Raw genomic sequence first — 27,747 nt, 5'->3', positions numbered from 1 at the left:
AAACACTACCATCTCCCAAGTCTCTGACCGGAGAGAATCAGCGTATTTTCCATACCGCCATATTGACATTGTGTCTTCTTTTTCTAATTTGCGCCCGTATGCTTATGTATGATATACAAAAATTAAATGTTATATGTATTAGACATGCATAGGCGGTCTTCACCACCCAGCAGATCCCTGGATCATGAGATTAACGTCGAAAAAGAGGGAGATACTTCTGAATCGGCGTGAGTACACTAACGTCAACATTCGCCATTCGCATGAAACGTTCAACGTCATTACATTACTTCTCAATAGTATGTGCATGTGCATGTCATTTGCTTGAATATTTGTATCGGGACTTGTAAAAGTAGATGATGAAGCCTCAGACAAAGACAATCAATATACATATGTCGCCCCTCCAATGTACACCCCCCCCAACCCCCTCCAATGTACAGTTACCCAACCCCCCACCTACCGAACCTCCTCCAATGTACAGTTTCTTCCCCCTCAAATGTATATACTCTTCTTTTTAGACTATTTTTGTATCATAAACAGTACTGTATATTTTTAGATCTGGTATGTCATAAGATGCAACAGTACTGTATCTGTATGTCATGTATGTATGTATATGTTATGATGAATTGAAAATGGGGGACCCTGATGTAAATAAGACGAAAGTCTTTCTCTGTTCTGCATCCCCTTAACAATTGTGTGTATTGAGCTGTGCCTGTACTGTATTGTACCCATTCTGCAACCTGTTAAATAAAGTTTTCAATCAATCAGACAATATATAATATATATATATATCTATATGTACAGCCTGTAGTTGATGTGAAGTCATGCTTGATTTAGATTGTAAACTTAGATTGCAGAATGGGTACAATACAGTACGGCTCAATACACACAATTGTTAAGGGGATGCAGACCAGAGAAAGACTTTCGTCTTGTTTACATCAGGGTCCCCCATTTTCAATTCATCGTGACATTTATGACATACAGTACTGTTACATCCAGACATTTATGACATACCAGATAAATATGTACTGCTTCCTCACCATGTCTAGGTCTAATAGGCCTCTGTCCTTTTTTGTGTGTAATTTCTACACCTTCTGCTGAATCGATAATGAATCAAAGAAGAGGAAATCTAAAAGACCAGGGTTCACAAATGTTTATTGCAGTTGCATAACAGTTCCAAGTTACAAATGTACATGTTCAAAGTAGAATTGATGTTCAATTGCAGTCACAGTGTCTTTTTCACTAAAAACCTGTACAATGCCTAAATATATATTTTCTTTGGGACCGATGACTTTGATTTCATTCATGCTGTTTACCTTATTGACTGAGTTTTTTCTGGTAGGCCTGTATGGCCAAGATGTTTTCTGTCTGGACATGTGGAAGATATGTTTTTTTATGTTTTTTTTGTTCTTTGTTTTTTTGGCTTTTTCATTTTCAACTTTATGGCATTCTTTGGTTGGCATAGAACCTATGGTCTGAAAGAGATATCATGGATTATTTTTTATCGATACTGTCTATTGGGATTCCATTTTCTTTTTTTGGACTGGGATTCTGTTTCCTACCGCATGTTGAATGCATGGATACTACAGACTGAAAGAGAGAACTTGAATTACTTTTTGCTCGACTATGGACAATCATGGACTATTGTTTTCAATTTTGGATCTGGGTGTGTATATGTTTTCCACGGACAGTTATGGCATGGACTACTTTTGTGGAGAGGCATTGTGGACAACTACAGCATGGACTATGGAGATGTGTCTTGGGCAGCCAAGGGCTCATGTTGGCCAGCTGTATGGTATGGTCAACTTGGGTGGAATTGTATTTGGAGATACATACATGGGTGACTTTAAAGAAGTAGGCTCACTGGAGCCCGGAAATCAAGTACATAACCACAATGTCGGATACGGAAGAAATATATGATTTTGAATATGATGTTGATCCTGAGACCCATGTGTTTAATGCAATTAATAATACCTGTAAATATTATACAGATGAACAGCTTAATGACATTGTTAAACCAGAAAATAGGTTTTCGTTGATACACCTAAATTGTAGAAGCCTTTATGCGAATTTCACCAAGATTAATGAATACTTAAAAACATTTAATAATAGATTTTCAGTTATAGCATTATCTGAAACGTGGTTAAAGCAGGAGAATTGTGCTGATTTTCACTTGGAGGGTTATGAGCTGTATCACCTGGATAGAAACAACAAAAGGGGAGGGGGCGTGGCCCTGTATGTGGACAGTGACTTGAAATGTAAACAAGTGCAAAGTATAGTAATCGATGACTTAATGGAAGGTATAACTGTGGAAATTGAAATGGATAAGGTGAAGAATATTGTTGTTACTTGTGTATACAGAACACCAGGGTCAAGCATAGAATCATTTAAAGACAGTTTGGAAGAGTTATTGAATGGGTTAAATGAGAGCAAAACATGCCTGATTTGTGGAGACTTTAACATTGATCTCTTAAAGCAATCTAATCACTGCACGTCAGATTTTGTGGATGCTCTATACGGCAGAGGGTTCTACCCACTGATCACAAAACCCAGTAGAGTAACCTCAACGTGTGCTACATTAATTGACAATATTTTTATAAACACTTTGGAGAACAATATTAAAAGCGGACTTGTGATAAATGATATTAGTGACCACTTACCTATATTTGTAATATATGACTGTCAATTTAAGACAAAGAAGGAAGAAAACTCCCTTAGATACACAAGGGTAAGAACTGATGACACAATAGCCAAGTTCAGGAATGATCTGGTTAATGAGGAGTGGAAAGGGGTTTATGTGGAAGAAGTAAATGCTGCATATGAGGCATTTTTGGACATTTACTTGTCGCTGTATGAAGAACACTGTCCAATGGTAGTACGGAAGCAAAAATGTAATTATAAAATAAAACCCTGGATGACAAAGGGTTTACAAAATGCAAGTAAAAAGAAAAACAAACTCTATAGAGATTTTATCAAATTAAGAACAAAAAAGGCTGAAAATCAATATAAAGCTTACAAAAATAAATTAACTACTATAATTAGAAATGCAAAGAAAGAACACTATAATAATGTCTTAAAGGAAAATATAAATAATATCAAAGAAACTTGGAAGATTTTACGAAATGTCATTGGAAGCAAAGCTGTATCTGCAGATTTACCCAATTACTTCATTAATGACAACAATACGGTTATTAAAAGCGTGAATGAAGTGGTAAATGAATTTAATTCATTTTTTGTAAATGTAGGCCCAAACCTTGCTAAGAATATCCAAAGTCATAATGAAGGGAAAGCAAATAAAGACTGGACAGGGGAAAGTAAAGTGTTGCAGTCTATGTTTCTAGGACATGTGAGTGAAAGACAAATTATAGAAATAGCATTAAATTCAAAAAATAAAACATCAACTGACAGTGATGGAATTGACATGATAATTGTGAAGAAGACCATTGATTGTATAATTAACCCCCTGTGTCATGTTTTTAATCTTTCCTTTCAAACAGGCACCTTTCCAGACAGAATGAAAATAGCAAAGGTTATTCCTCTATTTAAATCTGGGGACAAACACAGCTTTACCAACTACAGACCAGTGTCTTTGCTTTCACAATTTTCCAAGATTCTTGAAAAAGTGTTTGCTCATAAATTAGATAGTTTTATTGAAAAGAATAACCTGCTGAGTGAGAGTCAGTATGGATTCAGGGCAAATCGATCAACAGCCTTAGCCTTAATGAATATATATGAAGAAATAACCACAGCAGTAGATGAGAGGAATTACACAATAGGGGTGTTTATTGACTTAAAAAAAGCATTTGATACGATAGATCATCACATTTTAATTTCTAAATTACAAACATACGGTGTGAGAGGGGTGGCGATGAACTGGTTAAGTAGCTATCTTGAAAATAGACAACAATATGTACAACTCTCTGGTTACACATCTGAATGTATGAATATTGAATGTGGTGTCCCTCAAGGTTCGGTCCTGGGGCCCAAACTTTTTATTTTATATATTAATGATATATGTGAAGTGTCAAACATATTGAAATTTGTTTTATTTGCTGACGATACAAATTTCTTCAGTTCAGGAAAATACCTTAAAAAATTAGCAGATGACATTGTAAATGAAATGTGTAAACTTAAGATATGGTTTGATAACAATAAGCTATCCCTAAATTTGGAAAAAACGAAATTTATGATATTTACTAATCGAAAGAAGGACAATGTGGCATTATGTATTGACTGAGTTAATATTGAAAGAGTATCTGAGTTAAACATTTTGGGTGTTATGTTGGATGAGAAATTGACATGGAAGCCACATATAATGTACATAAAAAATAAGGTAGCCAAGAGTGTTTTTGTTTTGAACAAGGCAAAGAATGTGCTTGATTATAATTCTATGCGAATAATATATATGTTCACTCATCCTACCATATTTGAGTTACTGTGTGGAAGTGTGGGGTAACACGTATGAAAGCAACATAAAGCCATTATTTATATTACAGAAGAGAGCAGTAAGAATAGTTCACAATGTAGATTCAAGAGAACATACCAACGAATTATTTATTAAATCCAGACTATTGAAACTTAAAGAGTTAGCTGAAATACAGACTTTATTAGTTTTGTTTAGAGCAAAATGCAGAGTATTACCAGCAAATATACAGAGGTTGTTCGTTCCCTGTCCAGATGACAGCAGAAGGAAATTAAATTTTAAACACCAATTTGCACGAACAACCTTAAAACAAAGGTGCACCTCAGTTATCAAACTATGGAACTCCTTGCAGAACGATGAAAAGAGTTCCAATAATATATTTCACTTCAAAAGGTTGTGCAAAGAAAAGATACATAGACAGTATAGCACAGTTTAGTATAATATTGCAGTTTAGCGTGTCAGGATGACGTAGCATAGAGTTGTAGTGTAGGCCAGTATGAGTATAGTAATATAGTATATAGCAGCATAACATAGAATAATAATATATTAAAATATTGTATAATACTGTACCAATATGGTGTAGAATAAATAGTATGATTTAGTTATATGATTTAGTTATATTATAATAAAATAGAAATTAGATAGTATATAGAAGTATAATACATTATATAAGTGTGTGTGTGGGTGTGTGTGTGTGTGTGTGTAAATGAATGAACCTAAATATGTAGTTCGACTGATAGATAGACAAAATGGGTTTATTTATGTTGATTTAATTTGGTTGTGTTGATGTTAAATTTAATTTTTTTTTGCAAAATGGGTATATTCTGTTTGGTTTTACACAATATGTCTATCGGTGTGTTGTGTGTGTGTAAATCTGAAGACACACATGAGAACTCATACAGGAGAGAAACCACTGTTCAGTTTAAGCTGACAATAGACATGAAAAGAAGAAGGAACAGGTTCCAAAACAGTTAGCTATATCTACAATAGGAATATCATGTATGTATGTATACTAAGCAGTATGCACAATAGGAGAAAAAGAAAAAAAGAGATATATAATATATATATATATATATATATATATATATATATATATATATATAAATAAAGTGTGTATATGTTTTGTACATAAAACTATGAAACTTTTGTAACCTTTTGTTTTTGCAAAATGATTTACTGAATTATGTTTCTTTTTTGTATTATTTTTTGTGTGTAAATAATGTAATGTAAAAAAGGGTAGGCAATTATAAGCCTCGGCTTCAGCCTACACCTTTTCGGTCATTTTTTTTTTTATTTTAATATTCTACTACTATGCTTTGTAAAAGAAGACTGAAATAAAATCATTCATCATCATCATCATCATCATAAATATGTACTGCTTCCTCACCATGTCTAGGTCTAATAGGCCTCTGTCCTTTTTTGTGTGTAATTTCTACACCTTCTGCTGAATCGATAATGAATCAAAGAAGAGGAAATCTAAAAGACCAGGGTTCACAAATGTTTATTGCAGTTGCATAACAGTTCCAAGTTACAAATGTACATGTTCAAAGTAGAATTGATGTTCAATTGCAGTCACAGTGTCTTTTTCACTAAAAACCTGTACAAATTAATTCCGATTTTATATGACAGTTTGATACACACTCAAAACATACAGTAAAGTGAAAACAAATTACAGATATTGAAAGCTGAAGTAGTTCTGAAAAAAGGGTGAAAAGCACTTACTCACAGCACATTCTCTGACTATTACACATCAATAACAGCAATAACAGCAAAATAAAACCAGGCAGACTGTTTCAGGCTTACCCGCATGCACAATAACAACAATAATACTTCCGGTCGAGGGGTTTCAAAATAAAAGAGCGAAGTCTAAAACCCTGAAGCTATTGAAAGGCGTTTATTTTGTACATTTGTGGCAGCGTTACAGCATTTTCAGTGGTTTTGTTTGGACGCACATATTTCTTGAGACGATTTCATGTTTGCGGGAAAACCTTTTTGAAATGAAAACGGAAAAAGATCGGTTCCGTCTCCGTGGATGTACACAGCCTATACACGCAGAAGCATACTGTTAGTACAACGGTGATCAGGATGCATGTTGCCAACGCAATTTGACTGTGGCGGTCTCGGGCTGCTACTGGATAGAACAGAATGGTAGCCAACACTAATTATGAAATAGTGTTTTTGAGAGTATTCGAATACTCGTTCGGAAACACCAAGGAGTATTCAAAGCCTGTAAAATGGTTATAAAAAAAAGTTGAAGTCCAAGGCAGCTCTACACATTTTAAAAAGCCTTTATTTAATGGCTCACATTATTTAGATCATTTAAAAGAAACCAACATGTTTCGGCCTACATAGGGCCTTCATCAGGGTATAGATAACTAAGACCAAACAAAACTCTGACTAATATAGAGAATCCAGAACTCTGGGAGAGAGTAATTAAATAAGAGACAGCTGGTGCTAAACGAATGGAGGCACAGCATACATGACATAGTTAGAAGGGGTCAGCAAAGACACAATCCACTTAATGGTAGGCTATGTCAAAAAATATATCACTGTGGAAGGAATATACAATAATACTAAATATATATAAAATAAAATATGAATACATTATATATGTATATATACACACTCAAAGTATTGAATCAACATGAGGAAATGAGTCAAATCAAACATAGAATAGAAAAAAATTATAAAGAAAATATCAAAAATATCAATGTAAAGAGCAATGAGCAATGCAAAAAAATACAAAGAATACTATATAATAAAGTAACCTACTTAGCCTATAGAAATGACACCATGTCTAGTATGGAGTCATTTAAACCTGGGAATGAGGTGGCCTGTAGTCTATCAATGAGCAATGCAAAATAAAATGGTAATCAGGACAGCCCTACACTAAAATATATATGTTTTTTTTTTTTTTTTTTAACTTAAATTTTTATTTTCATTTTTTCAACAACATACATAGACAACATTCATAGACAATACACAGTACATAAATTAAAACAAATAGACAAAAAATGGGTAAAGAAAAAGTGTGACATGGGTCCTTCGGTCCCTTCTACATTTGCATTATTTATTTACATTTTTATTCATTTCCTTGTATCCTTTTCAAACCTCTGTGATGTCGTTACTTCCCCTCCTGTATTCTTCCCATTTTCCCCATTTCCATTCAAACTTTTCTTCTTGCAGCCTCAGCAGATGTGTGATTCTCTCCATTTCCTGTATCCCCTCTACCAACTCTATCCATTGATCCTTTGTCGGCACTTCTACCTTGTACCACAGTTTAGTTAAAGCTTTCTTGGCTGCCACTATCAATATCTTAATCAAATATTTGTCTTCCCCTTGGATTCCTTCCTGTGACAGATTCCCCAAAATATATATGTTTTAATAAATGATCTGCATTTTAAACTATTAACGCCGACTCATTCCTTCCACTTTATGCATTATGCTAATATTCCTTATGTTGTTTATGATATGAATTGAAAATTGCATATGAGAGTATTATATTAATAATAACACATGGTGACATACTATTTATCATTTTTGGAATGGCTGGTAAAAAATCTCCCTGGCTGGTCGTTTTTTAAATCTCCTCCACCTCCTACCCGTCTTCTTCTTCTTCTTCATCTAGAGCCTCTATGGGGCCTTCATACTCCTCGCAGAGGCCAGACAGCAACACTCTCCGCCTCCTCCACAGCTTAGGACTCGAACCCAAGGACCTGTCTCTGCTGGCCCAGCTTCCAGAGGACGTCCTCACCCTCGAGTCCCTCCCTCATCTGCTCACACAGATCAAGGGCAAGAAACGGACGATCAAGCCTTATGCCAGGTAAGGGACATGTCACTTAAGGATAAACAGTCATAAACTAAAACTATAAGTAAAAGGGTAAGAGACATGAAATTGGCTATTACAGTAGACATGTACAGTGTCCAATATATTATGAAACTTGCCCTTTTTGTCTAGTATGGATGGTTATGAAAGCCAGCAACAATTGCGTGGGGTGGTGCCCTGGGTAGAGCGTGGGGTGGTGCCCTGGGTAGAGCGTGGGGTGGTGCCATGGGTAGAGCGTGGGGTGGTGCCCTGGGTAGAGCGAGGGGTGGTGCCCTGGGTAGAGCGTGGGGTGGTGCCCTGGGTAGAGCGAGGGGTGGTGCCCTGGGTAGAGCGAGGGGTGGTGCCTTGGGTAGAGCGAGGGGTGGTGCCCTGGGTAGAGCGTGGGGTGGTGCCCTGGATAGAGCGAGGGGTGGTGCCCTGGGTAGAGCGAGGGGTGGTGCCCTGGGTAGAGCGTGGGGTGGTGCCCTGGGTAGAGCGTGCGGTGGTGCCCTGGGTAGAGTGTGGGGTGGTGCCCTGGGTAGAGCGAGGGGTGGTGCCCTGGGTAGAGCGTGGGGTGGTGCCCTGGGTAGAGCGAGGGCTGGTGCCCTGGGTAGAGCGTGGGGTGGTGCCCTGGGTAGAGCGTGGGGTGGTGCCCTGGGTAGAGCGAGGGGTGGTGCCCTGGGTAGAGTGTGGGGTGGTGCCCTGGGTAGAGCGAGGGGTGGTGCCCTGGGTAGAGCGTGGGGTGGTGCCCTGGGTAGAGTGAGGGGTGGTGCCCTGGGTAGAGTGAGGGGTGGTGCCCTGGGTAGAGCGAGGGGTGGTGCCCTGGGTAGAGCGAGGGGTGGTGCCCTGGGTAGAGCGTGGGGTGGTGCCCTGGGTAGAGCGAGGGGTGGTGCCCTGGATAGAGCGTGGGGTGGTGCCCTGGGTAGAGCGTGGGCTGGTGCCCTGGGTAGAGCGTGGGGTGGTGCCCTGGGTAGAGCGTGGGGTGGTGCCCTGGGTAGAGCGAGGGGTGGTGCCCTGGGTAGAGTGTGGGGTGGTGCCCTGGGTAGAGCGAGGGGTGGTGCCCTGGGTAGAGCGTGGGGTGGTGCCCTGGGTAGAGTGAGGGGTGGTGCCCTGGGTAGAGCGAGGGGTGGTGCCCTGGGTAGAGCGAGGGGTGGTGCCCTGGGTAGAGCGAGGGCCTGACGCCTGCGTGTGGAAGATCAGCATGAGGGGGAAATAAAGGTCTAAAATGGAATAGGGGAGTTAAATAAGAGGCGGTGTTCCCTACAGTGAACAACCTGGATATTACGCTGTGAAACTGTATGTGAATTTGTTAACAATTGATCCAAAACATTTGTATTACTCATAAACTGGTAATTTATGTAAACATCTTTTTGGATGGCGTTTCATAGCTCTCATCCTCAGTCAGACAGCGGACAAACTGACCGGCATATCATCTTGATTTGATATTTCAAAAGTCTCCCGTTTCAAAGCATTCTTGAACAACAGCTGACCCTATTTCACAAATGATGACCACGTTTCATACAGGCTAAAACACTGAGAATCACACATTTTGTATAAATGTATAAACTAATAAACTCTGCTGCCGTCTCCAAGGCCTTTTGTGTCTTGTCCTTGGTCCGGAAGGAAATTGAACATAATGAAGATAACAAATTCTATAATCCACAACCCATACATTTTCATTTAATAAATTTTTCAGATTCATATATGTCCCTTTATTCTTTTTTATTCTACTATTTATATATACTTTACATGAACATGACATTGTCTGTTTTTTCTGTCTCTCTTTAGTCACAACCTGCAGAAGAAGGTGGTGGATAAAGTGGGGGAGAATGAGAGGATCATGGATGACAACAAGGAACTCACAGAGAAAACAGCGAAGATCGCAGAGGAGATGAAGACGAAGAACAAGGAGCTAAAGAATGTGGAGAAGTAGGTTCACCTTTTTAGTTCCCTGTATTCTAACCGCTTGGTGTTCTGGAGGACGTTCAGGAATATAGCTGGGCAACATATCAATGTATATTGTATATCTTCTTTATTTTTTGTTTAAAATGTCCCACGTGCAATAATGATTTAATAATGGTGTTTATTTCATCAACAAAAACTAGGATGAAAACTCTTCGTCGACTACTTTTTTTTGGCTGACAACTGACAAACATAGACATTTTTAACGATAATGTTATAGACTAACGAATGGACAAATTATTTGGCTGGCTGAGATATATATTTCTTTATCCAATGACCTGCATGTTAGCTAACGTAGTTGTAAAGAAGAGTTTGTACTTTAGCAAACCTAACGTTACCTTTCATGTTATACTCACGTTACTGTTTTTTTACATCTTTAAAAAATCCATGGCCAGCCACCTATTTACATGGCGATTTAACAAGCGTCTCCTCAAATCTATCACATTTCCCCCTTGAAAGCCGACTTTGATGTTTTGATATCCAAGTGAAATGTTTTGTCTTACTTTGTCTTACTGTGTGTAGCCATACAGAATCAAAGACCCAACAAGCTCTAAATTCAGATGTCTTCTGTCGAATGTAACTGATATATAAAAAATAAAATGTGTGATGTTGCGCATCATCAAAATTGACCCAAGTTACCCAAGTGCACACAGTTGCTCCTTTAGTTGCTCTTTCACATCTTCTTTCTTCCCTGGCAACTTCTGTCTACAGAAAACATTTCTCCTCCACAACGTCCAGCATGTCTCAAAACTACCCATATAGAGGACCAGCGAAAGACTCTCGGCCCAATCTGGGGACTTACGGCTCTTCAGATCGCCTGCACCCGGAAGACTACCACTTTCACAGGCAATCCCAGGAGCCTTCATCTCATTCGTCATCCTCCACCTCCTACCCGTCCTCTTCTTCATCTAGAGCCTCTATGGGGCCTTCATACTCCTCGCAGAGGCCAGACAGCAACACTCTCAGCCTCCTCGACAGCTTTGGACTCGAACCCAAGGACCTGTCTCTGCTGGCCGATCTTCCAGAGGACGTCCTCACCCTCGAGTCCCTCCCTCATCTGCTCACACAGATCAAGGGCAAGAAACGGACGATCAAGCCTTATGCCAGGTAAGGGACATGTCACTTAACTCAATCAGCGCCAGACCCGGGGATAGTCGTGTTATCTCGCCAACCGTTCAGCGCCAGACCCGAGTATAGTCGGGTTTTCATCGTTTATTTCTTTTATTCGATATTTCTATTCATTACAGGCACACGGACTCTGGGTTAACATGGGGAATTATCCTGAGATCGCCAAAGTGCAATACCGGCCGCATCCTCCCAGGTGGCAGTATCGAGCACCCTTTGAAACCTTATATCTTGGCCTGTGTAACGTTCAAATGTCTCCGGGCGCAGTTTTCTTTGTCAGGCGAGTCAAGTGGTTATCCCGATCGCATTGAGAAGCGTCAAATGCCCCCGATGCATCTGTTGTGGTGGATTATGTTGGCGACACGATGGACACCAATACTGGGACTCACGATCAGACAATTGGAATATTCTTTTTGGGGTACCTCCTAGTGAAGGTAAGGACTAAATTATGTCAATCCTGCTTTGATCCAACCATGATTTCACATCGATCGCAACGTGTATGTGACACATGCGTATGCCGTTGGTGACGATCAAAGCATCAAAAAACGTCCCCCCTTTCATGCATTCATGATGAAACATAATACCTATTATATACATTTGATTTGGAAATAGTAGCGTGTCCAGGCGAGAAACGCCAACGCTTTTAGTGAAATTCACATATTGCTGCATATCGTAGTTTTCTGGGATTAGACAGGATCACTCGAAAACTATACTTATATTCACCACGGTATAACACGCGAACGTATGGATGCATTTTTTTTTCCTTTTTCACATATTGAACAATAGATAGTTGATGTCAAATGGGCCATAGCTATAATATAGAATATAGTTATAGCCCTGCAAACACCGCCACTTATTCCTATCTCTTAGAGCGTTGGCGTGGTAGGAACAAAATATGCTCAAGTCCGTGGCGTCCAAAGAGTTAAGGATAAATAGTCATAAACTATAAGTCAAAGGGTAAGAGACATGAAATGTATTATTACAGTAGACATGTACAGTGTCCAATATATTATGAAAATAGCCCTTTTTGTGTAGTATGTGTAACGGTTGTGACAACGTTAGGGCTGTCTTAAATACTTCGAAAGCTTCGTTCGATGGGCATGGGATTCGAATATGAAAATAAAATTTGATTATTAAAAAAATAATATATATATATATATTTTTTTTTGCAAAATCAACTCTGCCTCTCTTTGTTAACTACAACAAGCAATGCTGTTTGTTATTTAAGATGAGTGCTGTTTGTTATTTAAGATGAGGTCGGACTCTGCACTGACAGATTTGTGTTCATTGTGCTGCTTTTATAAAGCCTCAAATGACTGCTTACAATATTTCATGAAACCAAAGTGTTTTGTATGTCTAAGATTTAAAAAGGTTTAAACTTTACAGCACTGACAAAGTTGAACAAAGTGCTGTACAAGTCCCACAACATAATCTTTTTTTTTTATAATAAATTTATTTTATCTCGAAGCTTCGAATTAAAATCGAATCTCGGCCCCGAAGCTTCGAATTCCAAAAAAAAATCGATGGTCAGCCCTAGACAACGTCACCTCAAACCTCGATGCCCAGAGGGAGTATAGACATGGTAGATAGTAGTATAGACATATTACATAGTAGATAGTAGTATAGGCATGGTAGATAGTAGTTTATACATGGTAGATAGTAGTATAGACATAGTAGATGGATAGTATTATAGACATGGTAGATAGTAGTATAGACATAGTACATAGTAGTATAGATATGGTAGATAGTAGTATAGACATGGTAGATAGTAGTATAGACATAGTATATAGATAGTATTATAGACATGGTAGATAGTAGTATAGACATAGTACATAGTAGATAGTATTATAGACATGGTAGATAGTAGTATAGCCATAGTACATACATAGTAGATAGTATAGACATGGTAGATAGTAGTATAGACATAGTACATACATAGTAGATAGTATAGACGATGGTAGTATAGACATAGTACAGTACATTGAAGATAGTAGTATAGACATAGTACATAGTAGATAGTAGTATAGACATGGTAGATAGTAGTATAGACATGGTAGATAGTAGTATAGACATGGTAGATAGTAGTATAGACATAGTAGATAGTAGTATAGACATGGTAGCACAGCGGTCCCTGATTCTACCCTTCGACAGCATCATCAGTGAGTAGGAAATGGGGCTCAGGGTCCAGAATTCTGAACTTGCCCTTTATGACTATTGTAAAGCAACATTCCAACCAAGGCAGGTAGCAAACATTTTCATCCAGCTGCCACAGTGAACGGTGCATTGCATATAAAAGTAGCCAGCTACATTTACTATTTTACCACCCAATATTTAGAATATATATTTAGAGACAAACATGTTAAAATTAGGGGTGTTTGGATCAGAAAAGATGGGGTTTGAAGCCAAGCACATCGTATTTTAATTGATTGGTGTCGGCTATATTAACACATTGACCGCCAGCAGCAGGGGGCGCTGATCCCCCTTCATCGCCAGGTCTTTATTCAATGGATATAGTTTTAGACTAGACATTTGCGAGTGCTTAAAATACATCTTATATTATATCTATGGGTCTAATAACACTCTCGAGTCTCAGTGAGTTGCTTCCAGTCAACATGGCCGAGACAGATTGTTTTTTTCATCCGTACATTTCCGTTTTATACCGTTTTGAATAGAGTATGGTTTGGGTGCTTTTCAGTAATTCCAGGAAAAAGACGAGAAAAAGGCATTTTACTGTAATCCAGTCATCACGTTGTAATTTTTCGGCTGATTATCTAATCATCCTGAAATCAACGCTAGATTATCATTATTATGTCTCCTCGTGCATACATGAAATGACCGTCGTAGCAGGGTGCTCGCCCTCACCGCAGCCAACGGTAAACAGCCATACACGGTCCACACAGATAGCTGTGATCACGGTAGAAATAAATGTCAGATCAACGATCAAATTTATATATAATGTTCTTACCTTGTATCTGATGTAATGCAAAAGAAAGAATCCAAATATCTGATCGCAATTCCAAATAATGCTTGCGGAGGATCGTACCACACTACCGTCCGTTTCACAATGACGGGCAGGCGGAGTTACTGTTCGATGCCATCGTTGTATAGAACTGGCTCGCCTGAGTATTTAAACCCTGCCCGCCCGGCTCAGATCGGCTCCTAAAACACACCACCCCATTTCCAATGAGATGCAATAGCTCCGCCTGGCAGTAGAGGGCGGTGTTGACCGTCTGCCAGCTCAGACAGGGTCTGAAGGCTATACCAGAGGCTGCAGCTATGAATTATGAATAGATATAGCAAATAAACTAAATAATAGGGATGCTCGATATTGGCTTTTTTACCGTTACCGATATACCGATATTGTTCAACTCTTAATTTCCGATACCGATATCAACCGATACCGATATATGCAGGGTTTCCCCCCCAAAAAACGGAATAATTTCTGGTAATTAACATTATCTCTTGTTGTGGAATTATCACAACATTATGCATACTTTTGACAATAAATAAAATCAGAATTTGTTCTTACTTGCTTGCCTAGGTAAATAAAGGTTCTAGAAATGTAAAAAAAAAAAAAATTGAAAACCGATACTGATATTTTCCGATATCACATTTGAATGGCAATATCGGCCGATAATATCGGTAGGCCGATAATATCGAACATCCCTACTAAATAACGATCCCAAAAACGAGTAAACTCGTTTCTGGCGCTGAACGCATGGCGGGCAATAACGAGTTAACTCGTTTCCAGCGCAGATTGTGTTAAGCCTGATAAAATTCCGATCCTTTTTTTTTTGTTAAAAAATAAAGGTTGCAGGCTATGTTTTATAAAAAAATTATGCAGAGCTATTCAATTGCCAAACATATCTTAACTTATATTGGATTGCTTTTTACTAACTTGAATACTTGTGCAGCTGTATTATCTAGGAAAATACAAATATCGGATCAGGACTCACTATCAGCAGATAATCAATATTAAAGGGGCTATGCACTGCTATTCCTAGCACTATTTGGGCAACTTTACACAATTCCTGTTAGTCTATTGAAGACATTTGTAATTTCTTTTTAAAAAAAATTCATTGTTTTATATTTCTAATCAAGTACTCGAAAAAAATCATAAATAGTCATTCCATGGACAAAAGGAGCAGGAAGAAGAATAAATCTTATAGTTACCTGCCCCTTATTCCTAAACTAACATGCATTTTCTTAGTGAGTGAGTGAGTGAGTGAGTGAGTGAGTGAGTGAGTGAGTGAGTGAGTGAGTGAGTGAGTGAGTGAGTGAGTGAGTGAGTGAGTGAGTGACTCTCTCTTCCTTTCTCTTCCTTTCTCTCCCTCCAAAGCGCACGGCCCCGCAGCTCCACTCGCTGATGAGACGGGGCAGCTTTTTTCTTTCTTTCAATCTCCTGTGTGGCGCGCGGCCGGCAGGTACCCCCCCCCCCCAAGTGCCCCCTCTCTCTCCCTCCCTCCTTCTCTCTTCCTTTCTCTCCCACTCGGCTCTCGCTGATGAGACGGGGCAGCTTTTTTCTTTCTTTCAATCTCCCGTGTGGCGCGCGGCCGGCAGGTACCCCCCCCCCCCCCCCAAGTGCCCCCTCTCTCTCTCTCCCTCCTTCTCTCTTCCTTTCTCTCCTTTCTCTCCCACTCGGCTCTCGCTGATGAGACGGGGAAACTTTTTTCTTTTCTTTCTTTCAATCTCCCGTGTGGCGTGCGGCCGGCAGGTACCCCCCCCCCCAAGTGCCCCCTCTCTCTCCCTCCCTCCCTCTCTCTTCCTTTCTCTCCTTTCTCTCCCTCTCGGCTCTCTCTTCCTTTCTCTCCCTCCAAAGCGCACGGCCCCGCAGCTCCACTCGCTGTCTAGTCTAGGTAGAATGGGGGCGGGCATTAGCTCCAACCACAGAGCCAATCGCATCACTGTGCGCCGAATGACGTGACTCAGGACTTCAAATCAAAATGACCCGATTTACTAGAGCACGAGAGGGGCTGGGCTGAATCGGAGCAATCCGCCAATATGGTATTTAGACCCTAAAACACATTGATACGAACTCCTATTACTATAATACAATGCTAGAGACTGAAAAATGACATTTATAATGCATAGCCCCTTTAAACGACTCATCGGGATCAGGGGTAAAAGAAAACTCTAATTAAAAGTAAAAAAAATTGCCACACATTCATCCTTTCTAAAATAACTAATTATAAAGAAATAACCAGTTGAGGCATGACAGTTTCAGTCATGCTGGTGTAAATCAGTAATACAATTCCACCAGTATTTAGTCAGTGTCGGTTGATATAAATTCCCTGATTTCCAGTTAAAATTGATTCTCATTGTCATTCAAGGCCTGAAGACCAAGCGGGGAACCCAAAGGATGATAGAAAGACTGGCCAACACCCGAATCAACGTTCTTGTAAGGTTACCTTATTGGAATATCTACTGTATGCTTCATTCCTCCAGTGTGATCATTCTCTTGTCATTTTGCTAACCTTTTTCTTTTTCTTTTATATATATATATATATATATATATATATTTGTCCCACAGACCGACATCCAAATAAAAAGACTCAAAAGAAGGTAAGACATAATAATAGTCGTCCAATTTATTATTACCTGGTTAGTTCACAATAGAACAATAAAAGACACATGCGACGCATTCTCGCATTGGGTTGAACCGGTGTTACACAAAGTGCCATGTCCGTGAGCCGCCACTGGGGGCAGAGTGGCTAAGTGTCTGTGAGTGAATGAGTGACCGCCCTTAACCCTTTCACTACCACACTACAGAAGGTTACATCTGTAGTGTGGTAGTGAAAGGGTTAACCTTCTGTAGTGTGTTAGTGAAAGTGTTAACCCTTTGTCATGTGGCAGTGAAAGGGTTAACCTTCCGTATTGTCACAGTGAAAGGGTTAACCCTTTGGTAGTGTGGTAGTGAAAGGGTTAATGGAAGCACATACAGACCAACCGCCCTTCAATCACCAGCTCACAGCTGGAATACACCCTCCTGTTCCTGTGTGTGTGTGTGTGTGTGTAGGCGTGTGTGCATGTGTGTGTGTGTGGGGGGGGGGGGGGGGGGTGGCCTAGCACTGAGTGCAGCTGCAGGGGCGCTCAGCTGCTCCATTACAGTTAGTTACAATCACAATCCAGTGTTCACCCGGGCCATTGTATAATCGTATTTTAATCGCGTTAAAAACGCATTATGTTTTATCTCTCCCCGTGTGTTTTTGTCTTCAAGGCAGTTCTGCGGACGGCAGAGGAGTTCCAGGGCCGCGCTAAGCCTCTGGTGGAAAACAAGGACTGGACGAGGGACCCCCCGCCGCCAGAGCAGCTCCAGGACCTGCTGGGGCAGGGGGCCAGCCTCCCCGTGGAGGTCCCAGAGTGTGACCAGGAGCAGGGCCGCTGGCTGGGCGAGGTTAGGCTGGCCCTGGGCCCAGAGGGAGGGGACACAGGGGGGGTGACCCTGGCCGTCCTCAGGAACCTGATGGAGGCGGGCGGCAACGTGCCCCAGAGCGTCTCCGTGGAGACGGTCATGGCGGAGCTCCAGGAGCTGCTCACCATCGCAGAGCGCTGCGAGGAGAAGGCCCAGATCTGCTTGGAGAAACGGTGAGGAAATACCCCACTACAGGGATCAAGTTTTGTTTTTATTTGTTGTCACGTATAAAGTACATGTACATTACAGTGAAATGCTTGGTTCTGTAGTAGGAGCCTCCTGAGATTGTGCTTCATACAGTAAACAAATTAAGTAAAAAGAGTAAAGACCAAACACTATACAAAATATACAAACTAAAGTACAAAATGCAAAAATGAGGTAGGGATGTAGTGCAAATCTTTTAGTAATGAACAGATAAAATATGGTGTAGTGTTACAAGTGTCTAAAGTGAATGTTAAACTCTTAATCCCTAGCCATATTTTCTGAAAATGTGCCTAAAGGTAAATGGAAGATTGCTCCACCTCTACAAGGTCCATTTGCATGTTCTTGGTATCTAGGGACATCTATGGACCTCAGGGAATGTATTCCCAGTAGGGCTGTAACGGTACGTGTATTCGTCCCGCGACTTTACGGTACAGACGTCATGGTTCGGTACATCCAGCCATACGACGAATACGTCTCATATGACACTAGGTGAAACTAGGGTTGCACATTTTACAAATGAATGCTCAATATCTTTACTTGACTTTACATTGGCTTACTTTGATCTTTAACATTGAATATTAAGCTTGTATTGCCACTGGGCTGTTTCTCCCCTCCTCCCCTCCCTTTTACTACAGGTGTCCCTGAAACAAAACCATGAATGAATTAGAGTTGTTCCGATACCGATACCAGTATCGGAAATGCCTCCGATACAGCCTAAAATGCTGGTATCGGTATCGGCGACTACACATGAAATCTATGGTCCGATCCCATATGACGTAATTTATCAACAACACGTGCGGTATCCTCCTGCTGAGAGTGAGCATTATAAAACAAACGTGTTTTTAATTGACCGTGAATTAAAGTGTCAATGCTGTTTGTCATTTTAACAGCTTTCTTAAATGCCATCGTCCCGACAGAGCGGTGTGACGGGGGCTCTGATGTGTTTGCTTGCTGGTGTTATTAGCATTAGCTGAAGAGCTAACCGAAAAGCTAGTTTTAGCTTAACGTTACCGTGGCTAAAGTTGGGACTATTCATAATCCAGCAATAATGGCTGCAGACCTGCAAGCAAAGTACAGCAAGTTGGCAAAGGAGTATTCCAAGGTAAATCACTTTTTCACCAGTAACGTTACATTCTTTCCATCTAGCTCACGTTAACTGGCTGACCGAAGTGTCATCACTGATCGACCTCTCGCACGCAATTAATGACATGTTGCGGACAGCCATACCGGTGACAAAGTTTAGCTTTTAGTGCCAAAGGATAAGGGTCTGAGGCGGAGTCTCAAAAGAGAATGTTGAATATTTATTTTGCATCGAAAATCACAACATAAACGTTACTACTAGCCAGAGCCTCTGCTACTAGTTAACTGAACGGGAGCCAGACTGGGTAAGTCAAGTCAAGTCAAGAGTTTTATTTGTCACGGCATACAAGTATACAGTGAAATGCGGGGGGTCTTGCCCGCAACGATTGTGCATAATACAATAATAATAATATAATAAGAATCCAATAGAATGACATTGTGCAATAATACAAGTAATCAAAGTAGGGCATATCGGTATATGTACATGAGTTTTTACTAGAGCATGGTAAGACATGCTAGACATGCAATACACTGTTAGCTACGGATGAGGCACTGGGTCTTTATGTACACTGCTATACAATGCTACCGTAATTCCTCTAATAGTAACCCCGGCTTGTATTTGTTTCAACTGTAGCGGGTACCAGGCTTGTATTAGGAGGAGGCCTGTATAAGAGGGAGGCCTATATTTCAAATTTTCAAACGGATCATAATGAATAAATCAATTTTTTGTGTCAGTTTGAACCCAGTAAAATGTACTGGGTTCATTTATTGAAACCAAGTACTGTATGAAATAGTAAACAGTGCAATTACAGGTGGTCACTGGTCATTTCAACGTTTTCAAAGTGAAATCAAGTAACTAGCTCAGTATGCAGCTCAGTATATTAGTAACCCGGCTTGTATTAGGAGGCCGGCTTATAATTGCTTAGCTCAAGAGCGCACCCGGCCATTAATAGAGACCGGGCTTGTATTTGAGACCCGGTTACTATTAGAGGAATTACGGTATATTATACAATCTCAAGTTCTACTATACTATTTTTTATTTATTTTTTTTAAACTTTGGTCATTCCGCTGGCTCTTTTTGCGTTTATCGCTCTTTTTCTCTGGTCAAGTGTGACCGACAGAAACAGGTTGAATGGGGGTATAGATGGGGGAAGACACTCTGAGAAAGTTACGGCTACAGTCCGGGAATCGAACTTGCTACCCCAGATCCGTGACGAGCACGGTTGTCCCCGGCGCCGAAATAGCGCTCGAGGTACGCGTGAGCTACTGGAGCTCCCCTACTATACTATTTTTTAAGTGACCTTTCCTTTTGTAAAGTGACCATGAGTGTGAGCGTGTGCAGCATGAGTGTGTGTGCTCATGTTTTTTTTTTATCCACTTTTTTCTCCCATTTTCTATATTTTCTCCCATCCCAATTTTCGTATCATCCAATTCAACCCTCCCCTGTCACGAACGCTGTTTCTTGCCTCCCACAAGCCGGCTGCAATGTGGACTAAGTCATACATAGCACAAGTCCCCTCCGGTACTTGAGGTAACAGCAGTCGCATCTTTTCACCTGCGCAGCTCGATCTCTCAGTGGCGAGGAGTAACGCGTGGGAGGCTCACGCTGCCCCCGACACTTCCTGATTCTACTGCGCAGGCGCACCAACCGACCTGTAGGAGTCGCTGTCCACAACGCCCGATCCCCACCCATCAGTTTCCCACCCCCTAATACGGCCAATGTGTATTAGTATGAACGACCAGCTAAACTGAAAGCAATGTGGAGCACTGGGCTCGAACAGGCGAGCCCAGCGTCTCCAGCATTCGTGGCGAGCGCCTTGCCCACTACGCCACGTAGCCGCCCTGTGTGTGTGCTCATGTTAAAGTGGCTGCTAGTGTGTGAGCGTGTACAGTGTGTGTGTTGTGTGTGTGCTCATGTGTGCTTGTGTGTGGAGAGTTCAGTGTTCAAGGCTCTGATGGCCTGGGGGAAGAAGCTGAGCCGGAGTCTCTCTGTCCTAGTTGCTGGTGTTCGCAGGCGTTTGCCTGACTGCAGCAGCTTGAACAGGCTGTTGTTGGGGTGGTGAGGTCTTTCATTATTCTGCAGGCTCTGGATTTGCACCTCTTGTTATATAGGACCTGCAGGGGTGGTAGTGCAATACCCGTAGTACGCTCGGCTGAGCGTACCACTCTCTGTAGGGCCTTCTTGTCCTGTGCCGTGTTGTTTCCATACCAGGCAGTGATGTTTCCAGTCAAGATGCTCTCTACAGCTCCGGAGTAGAAGGACGGGAGTATCTTCCCCGATACTCTGAACTTCCTTAACTGTCTCAGGTGGTAGAGGCGCTGCTTCGCCTTTTTTACGACAGAGTCTATGTGTGTTGTCCATGTCAGATCCTCTGAGATGTGGACCCCCAGGTACTTGAAGCTGCTCACCCTGTCCACGGTAGCAAGTACAACAACGTATAACGTCCGTGCGGAATCAATGTCCCAACAACCGTTCCGTGGGTGAACTCATTGAGCATAGTTGTCAATTAATACTAATCTATACAATCACCTGTTGTTGAATAAATACTATTACTTTCTAGTTATTAAAAAATCAGTATATATAAAACGGTATCTGTAGCTGTAAACATTTATTTTTTAAATAATTTATATAATATAATTATTTTTATAAAAAATGTTGAATGTATGCACTGGTATCGGATCAGTATCGGTATCGGCCGAGCTTAGGTATCGGAATCGGATCGGGAAGGAAAAAATGGTATCGGAACATCTCTAGAATGAATGATATGTTTGTAACACAGCAGGGTCATTACAATAGGCTGAAAATGTTCAGCCCAATAATGTTAACCAATGGAAAGATGCACACACACACCCACACCAACTTTCTCCGGCGGACATTCAGTCCCAGCTGATCCGAGAAAAAAAAATACATCTGAGCTCCTCTCCAGTCGAGTTGCTGCAGTGTTTAAATCCAAAATATTGATAAATCCTCTGCCATTGTTGTGTAACATCATACCTCAGTCTAGACCAGGGGTAGGCAACCCTAGGCATGCGTGCCTGCATAGGCACGCAGGGGCATTTTCATAGGCACAGGGGGCAGCATTAATAATTTTTTTTTTAGCTTTTTAAATATTATAGTGAAATATTTTGCACTGTTGTCGCATTTATCTTGTTGAAAATCCTCCCACAGGTTCTTTTTACTACCACATATTTAATTGAGACCCTTTATTTGTTTATTATTTCAATTTAGCTGGAAATACATTGCTACATCATTCAGTAACATTTGCAGAGCCTTATAACAAAAACATTATTACGTCACCATTGTGACCAGTGGGATTAATCAACAAATTTTATTATTTATTTTTCTATTTCATTGAACATTGCACATGTTAAAAGCAATTTTTTTTACTCAAAATGTGAGTATTACCAAGTCAACTTGTGTTCTTAAAACAATGACAATAAACATAGTTTTATTAGGTTGAAATAATGTGGTTGTGTACTTATTTTTCTGTTAACTTATTATGGATTGAAAACTGAAAACGTTTTCCCCAAAATGAAAGCTATGATGATGAGGAACACGTGGGAAAAATTTGGTGCTTTTGTCCGACGCGTCCTTTTTGCTACGCCACCACACTATATATAAAGGGCAATTGTACAGAGATTTGGCAGAGCGCTGGAGTTGGCTCTCAAGGTAAGTTAGCCTCTGCCTGATCCAAACCAGATGAGGACCGGAGGAGCAGTTTTCACAATTGTACGGAGATTTTCGAAGTGATTCAAAAACCGCAGCAACTGAAACCTAAGTGAGTATTCAGGCTCCATCTGGAGTGGACGAAGGGAAGCTTCGGGTGTCTTTAAGTTCTCTCGCTCTCGGTTTGGCTTAAACCGGGGAGCGTTAGCGCGAGAAGACACTCCAGATTTAAGAATCCCTCGGAGTCTCCGGCTTTGTGTGAACGGCAAATTATACCTCTGGTCCATCGCTCTCCCTGCTTGATCAAGGGTAATAGCTTACGGCTCGGCTCCCTGTACTGGGTAGCGGGCTCTTTTGCAGAAACATTATCCGAGCAGGACAAGGGGAGGTAAGGGGATTTGATCATTCTACCGAACTCTCTCTTGTGACCTCCAGAATAATTACATGCTCAGTTCAGGAAAGCTCATTTTACATTATTACAATTTCGATTCGTCTTTTTATTTGTTTTCTCTATTCTATTCTATTTTTGGTGTTCTAATTCATTAATACTTTTCTATATTGATTCGAGTTCTATTCTCTGATCGAACTGAACTGTGGCTTTTTCCCCCATATGCAAACAAGATTGAAGCTTGAATAAAAATAAAGATCATTGCTTTAATAATAATAAAAATTGAAATGAAAGAGATTGTGTGGAACTTCTCTCTTTTCACCCATTGAAGGGGGTCTTTACTGGTGATGTAAAGTGATAGGTATAGCGTGCACGATAACAGGTTCTCAAAGGTTACTCTTAACAAGAAACATTTCCCTGACCGCATAAGTATACATGTGGTCACTACCATTCCAACGCCCACACCATCATATTCAATCATAAGTAGAGAGCTGTCGTAAATTCTGGTGACCTCAGGGACCTCTCGATCCACTGGCTATTTGTCGAGAGACGCTGAGCTTGAAACGGGGAAAGACCAGGAGACGGAGACAGTTAGAGAGTTGGACGAATCTCTACGCCTCGCAGCTTAACACACCGGGAGGAGCTGGTAGGTAGGAAACTCCCAGCTCCCCGGCGCGGACCCTTTAAACGGAGAGCTGTTCAGTAGTCTTGTACAAGGCTAAATTACTGGGATTGAACAATACGTTGTATTTTATGCAATAACGTTCAGGTTTGTTGTGTGAGCTGGGTAGTGTAGTTTTATGAAATTTCGACGTCCATCGAAAGTACTCTTTCTTAGTACCAAAAACGATTTCATGACGGAGTAATTTCCTCACATCTAAATAATCTAGTTTCCGGTGCAATGCACAGAGGTTTTTATAAGCTCATATTTAGCTAATAACGCTTACAATCATTGGTAAACAAACGTAGTGCTGAAAATATACACATTGACTGCTGTTTTGATAGGGTTAGGGTCTTTACTCTTGGCTACATTGGAAAAAGAAATGCAACATTACTTAATAATTTATCTATGTATGACATGAAATAAATCTCGGCCCGGTTAAAGGTGAATGTTTAAAGGTGAGTGTTTTAAAGAGTGTGTGTGCATGTGGATGTGTGTGCAATGAGTGTCGATGGATGGGTTAGTGTTGCAGAGTCACTGAGCATCCTGATGGCCTGGGGATAGAAGCTCCTTTTGAGTCTCTCTGTGCCGGCCATGAGACTCCGGTAGTGCTTGCCTGAACGCAGCAGTGCAAAAAGGATCATGCCTATAGTGCACTCGACTGTTCACAACTGGTCTATCCTGTTCTCAGTCTGATCTCATCTTCTCTCTGCTTGTTTTGTCTTTTTGCAGGCAAAAGCATCCCATGTCCACCCTGGAGGCCAAAGTGAGTAAAGCCCAGCTGATCCCAGTCAAGCATCCCAAGTTTCTGTCTCTGCAGGACCGCCTGAGTCGAGTGCGTGCCTGGGTCACAGATCTGGAGGAAATCAGGATAAACAGGCTTAGTACCGGGTCTCATGACGGTAGTAGTGACGCCGGTGTGAGTGGCAGCCTTTCGTAGCAGCTCCACCTCCCTCTACTTCTTATCCCTATTTACTACTTTTTACGTATTTTTTTGTGATTACACTGCTTGTTTGTACTACCTGTACCTCCCCCATGCTCTTATGATGCCTGGATTTCCCCAAGGGGATCAATAAAGGAATATCTTATCTTATCTTATCTTATCTTATCTTATACCTGGCTCTCACATTTTTGTTAGCCAACATTCAAAATAACTCTTTAACAGGTAGACTTTCAAAAGAAAAGAAACTGCCCAATCTACATTTTGTCAATCTATTTTCTAGGGCTCGAATAGTTGACTAATCGATCGAAAGGAGCCTTAGTCGAATGCAAAAAAAAAGTATAATAAATTATTATTATTTATTTTTTTAATCATTCTTTCCAAAAGCAAACAGGCCTAGAAGCTTGGCTAACGCTAATGGCACGCATACCAGAGAGGCTAACTGCCTAAGAAAACTGGCACAGAAGCACTGAAAGAGGATTTTACCCATCTAATGAACACACTAGACTAGACAAATATCAAGATGTATCCATCAGTGGACCTATTGCATGCTTTCGCAGAGGACAAGAAGCCTTCAGTCTACTCCTTCAGACATTAAGCACCCCCACAGCCCAAATGGAATAATACAAAATATTTATATATACAAAATTTTTTGCTTTGTCTATCAGTCAACTATCTGCACATTTCGGCCAATCAACGACGACTATACAAATCCTTAGTCGAGGTCAGCCCTACTATTTTCAAAAGAATGTAAGATATCCAGTGTTTGCACTGCAGCCAGACAATGCCTGGGCTAGAGGTCGACCGGTAGTGGATTTCTAAATATATATATCTAAAATATACGATAGTTTGGAGCAGGAAAAAGCAGATAGACGATTATTCGACCAATATAAAAAAGTTTTTTTAATAACCGCTAATTAGGCAACGGTCCGAGTTCAAGAGCGCAAATGTGCAACTATTTGTTGGCGGAGCGAAATAAATGATTAAATGAACAAACAAATCATAATCTTTCGTCGCTTATTATTATTACGGTTAACTAATAAATGGTGATTGTTACTGTAACAGACAGTCCTGCAAATCGAGCATAAAACGCCTGTCGATTGCAAACCCAAAGTAATTTGCAAGCTATTCTTGAACCATTTATAGCACATGCATGAGTCTGGCCTTTTTTAAAGGAAACATTCAGAATTGTCCTCCATAACAGGAAGTGCTACTGTAACAGAGTTACAGAGGTTTGAACACACTGAAATAAACGTTTTCTTTAATTTATTTTTTATACTTACGTCTGAATTACTTTGCAAACAGATGCCTGCAAAAGAGTTCCAGCTGAGAGGTATGAGCTGGAAAACACAATGGGTCCATAGCCTGAAGTCTTATCTAGTACAGGTCCAAAGTTGATAATAATACCACAGAAAATGAGTGTTTTACACACTTTTCTAATGGTATGTACTGTATAGGTATGTTTATCCAAAATGGCCATTTGCACCAATGCATTGGCATGTGCAGCAGATGTCAAGCAAGTCTTCTTCTTTCGCCGGGGACATTTTGGGAAATATTTCCAGAATTTCATTGGCTACAAAAACGGTCATCATTTTCACCATCAGAGGTGACTGGTCCGGTCACCGGGAGGCAAAACCGGAGGTGGTCACCTTTTCAAAACTGACGCTCGTTGGCTGTTTGGTCTTATAACCCGAAATTGGAAGCATGTAATAGGGTGTCAATCAAACGGCGGCCATTTTATCTTTCAACCGATGTGTTGGTTGATGGAGAATAACAGCGTGACACCGACAGACGCCCCGCCTACATCACACTCAAGGTCGTGCTGGTCTACAGAATATCAACACTCCCTCGCCTGTGATATTGATAAGTATAGACTTGGACTATACTAATACTAATTAAATGTTCTCCATCACAGAGATCTAACATGCCCCTGTGTGTTAAAAAATGCAACAAATCAAGATATTTTGTATATTTTCTGACACATGGTTCTTGTATATTTTCTGACATGTTACACATGGTTCTTGTATATTTTCTGACATGTTACACATGGTTCTTGTATATTTTCTGACATGTTACACATGGTTCTTGGCATCAGATTTTAGTATTGGGAAAATTGATACTAATTCCCTGTTCTAGCCTGGTATCTATGAGACCAATACCAGTATCGGTATGTGTGTTTTAGCCTGACATTAGACTGATATAACATATCAGTATCAGTGTTTAACATACCAGTATCAATGTCAGTGTTTTAGCCTGGTATCAGACCAGTATCAGATAAGACCACATCAGACGAAACCACATCAAATAAGACCACATCAGATGAAACCACATCAGATAAGACCACATCAGATAAGACCACATCAGATGAAACCACATCAAATAAGACCACATCAGATGAAACCACATCAAATAAGACCACATCAGATGAAACCACATCAAATAAGGCCACATCAGATGAAACCACATCAAATAAGGCCACATCAGATGAAACCACATCAAATAAGGCCACATCAGATGAGCCCAGAGGCATCCAGTGGACACCTCTCTCCCTTTTAGAAGATCTTGACTTTGCTGATGACCTGCCAGTCTTCTCCCCAATGAGAGATAATCTACAGGAGAAAGGCTGAACAACAGGTCTAAACACCAAGACCTCAAAGACACAAGTCATGTGCATAAACTCCACCAACCTGTAGAATATATTTTTGAACTAGCATACCTGTAAACGTAAACAAACTCATTAGCACATGTTCAGTTATCATTAATGCAACCATTTAGTAGAGTCAGCATTTTTAAAGGCCAAAATGTGTTGGGACATAGATACTGCCAGTTTCAAAGTTTGGAGCCTTCCACCTGATGGACACATATCACCTGTATTATTATTTATTTATTATTTATATACATGTAGAATTGCCCCATATGGATTTTAATATATCATGCTTTAAGTACTGTAGTTTTAATGTAGTTGGTGTTTTTTTTATAGTGGTATTTTTTACTGTAGTTTTAACGAAGCTGTGACTGTATGTTTGTCTTTTAACCACTCCACAAATGAAGTTCCGAAAGGAAAATAAAGAAAGTTGAACTTC

At 40.5% G+C, this 27,747-nt stretch overlaps 1 protein-coding gene across 1 annotated transcript; it reads left to right on the top strand.

The window, feature by feature from the left end:
* Positions 1 to 25: 25 nt before the first annotated feature.
* LOC311225592 (uncharacterized protein) lies at positions 26 to 27,698 on the top strand. Its single transcript, XM_084310958.1, has 8 exons — positions 26 to 227; positions 8,049 to 8,243; positions 10,014 to 10,154; positions 10,899 to 11,294; positions 16,643 to 16,710; positions 16,843 to 16,874; positions 17,530 to 17,897; positions 24,457 to 27,698. Exons 1-8 carry the CDS (start codon positions 127 to 129, stop codon positions 24,662 to 24,664), a joined length of 1,509 nt encoding a protein of 502 aa, XP_084167084.1. The 5' UTR covers positions 26 to 126; the 3' UTR covers positions 24,665 to 27,698.
* The last annotated feature ends 49 nt before the right edge of the window (positions 27,699 to 27,747 follow it).

Source organism: Notolepis coatsorum (assembly GCF_963971535.1).
Source record: "Notolepis coatsorum genome assembly, chromosome: 3".
Taxonomy (NCBI): Eukaryota; Metazoa; Chordata; class Actinopteri; order Aulopiformes; family Paralepididae; genus Notolepis; species Notolepis coatsorum.
This window is presented reverse-complemented; position numbering and strand designations above follow the sequence as displayed.

Coding starts and splice junctions, on each gene's coding strand:
- LOC311225592 (XM_084310958.1), top strand. CDS start 127: ATGTTATATGTATTAGACATGCATAGGCGGTCTTCACCACCCAGCAGA. Junction 11,295..16,642: donor ACGATCAAGCCTTATGCCAG/GTAAGGGACATG, acceptor TTGTCATTCAAG/GCCTGAAGACCAAGCGGGGA. Junction 16,711..16,842: donor ACACCCGAATCAACGTTCTT/GTAAGGTTACCT, acceptor TTTGTCCCACAG/ACCGACATCCAAATAAAAAG.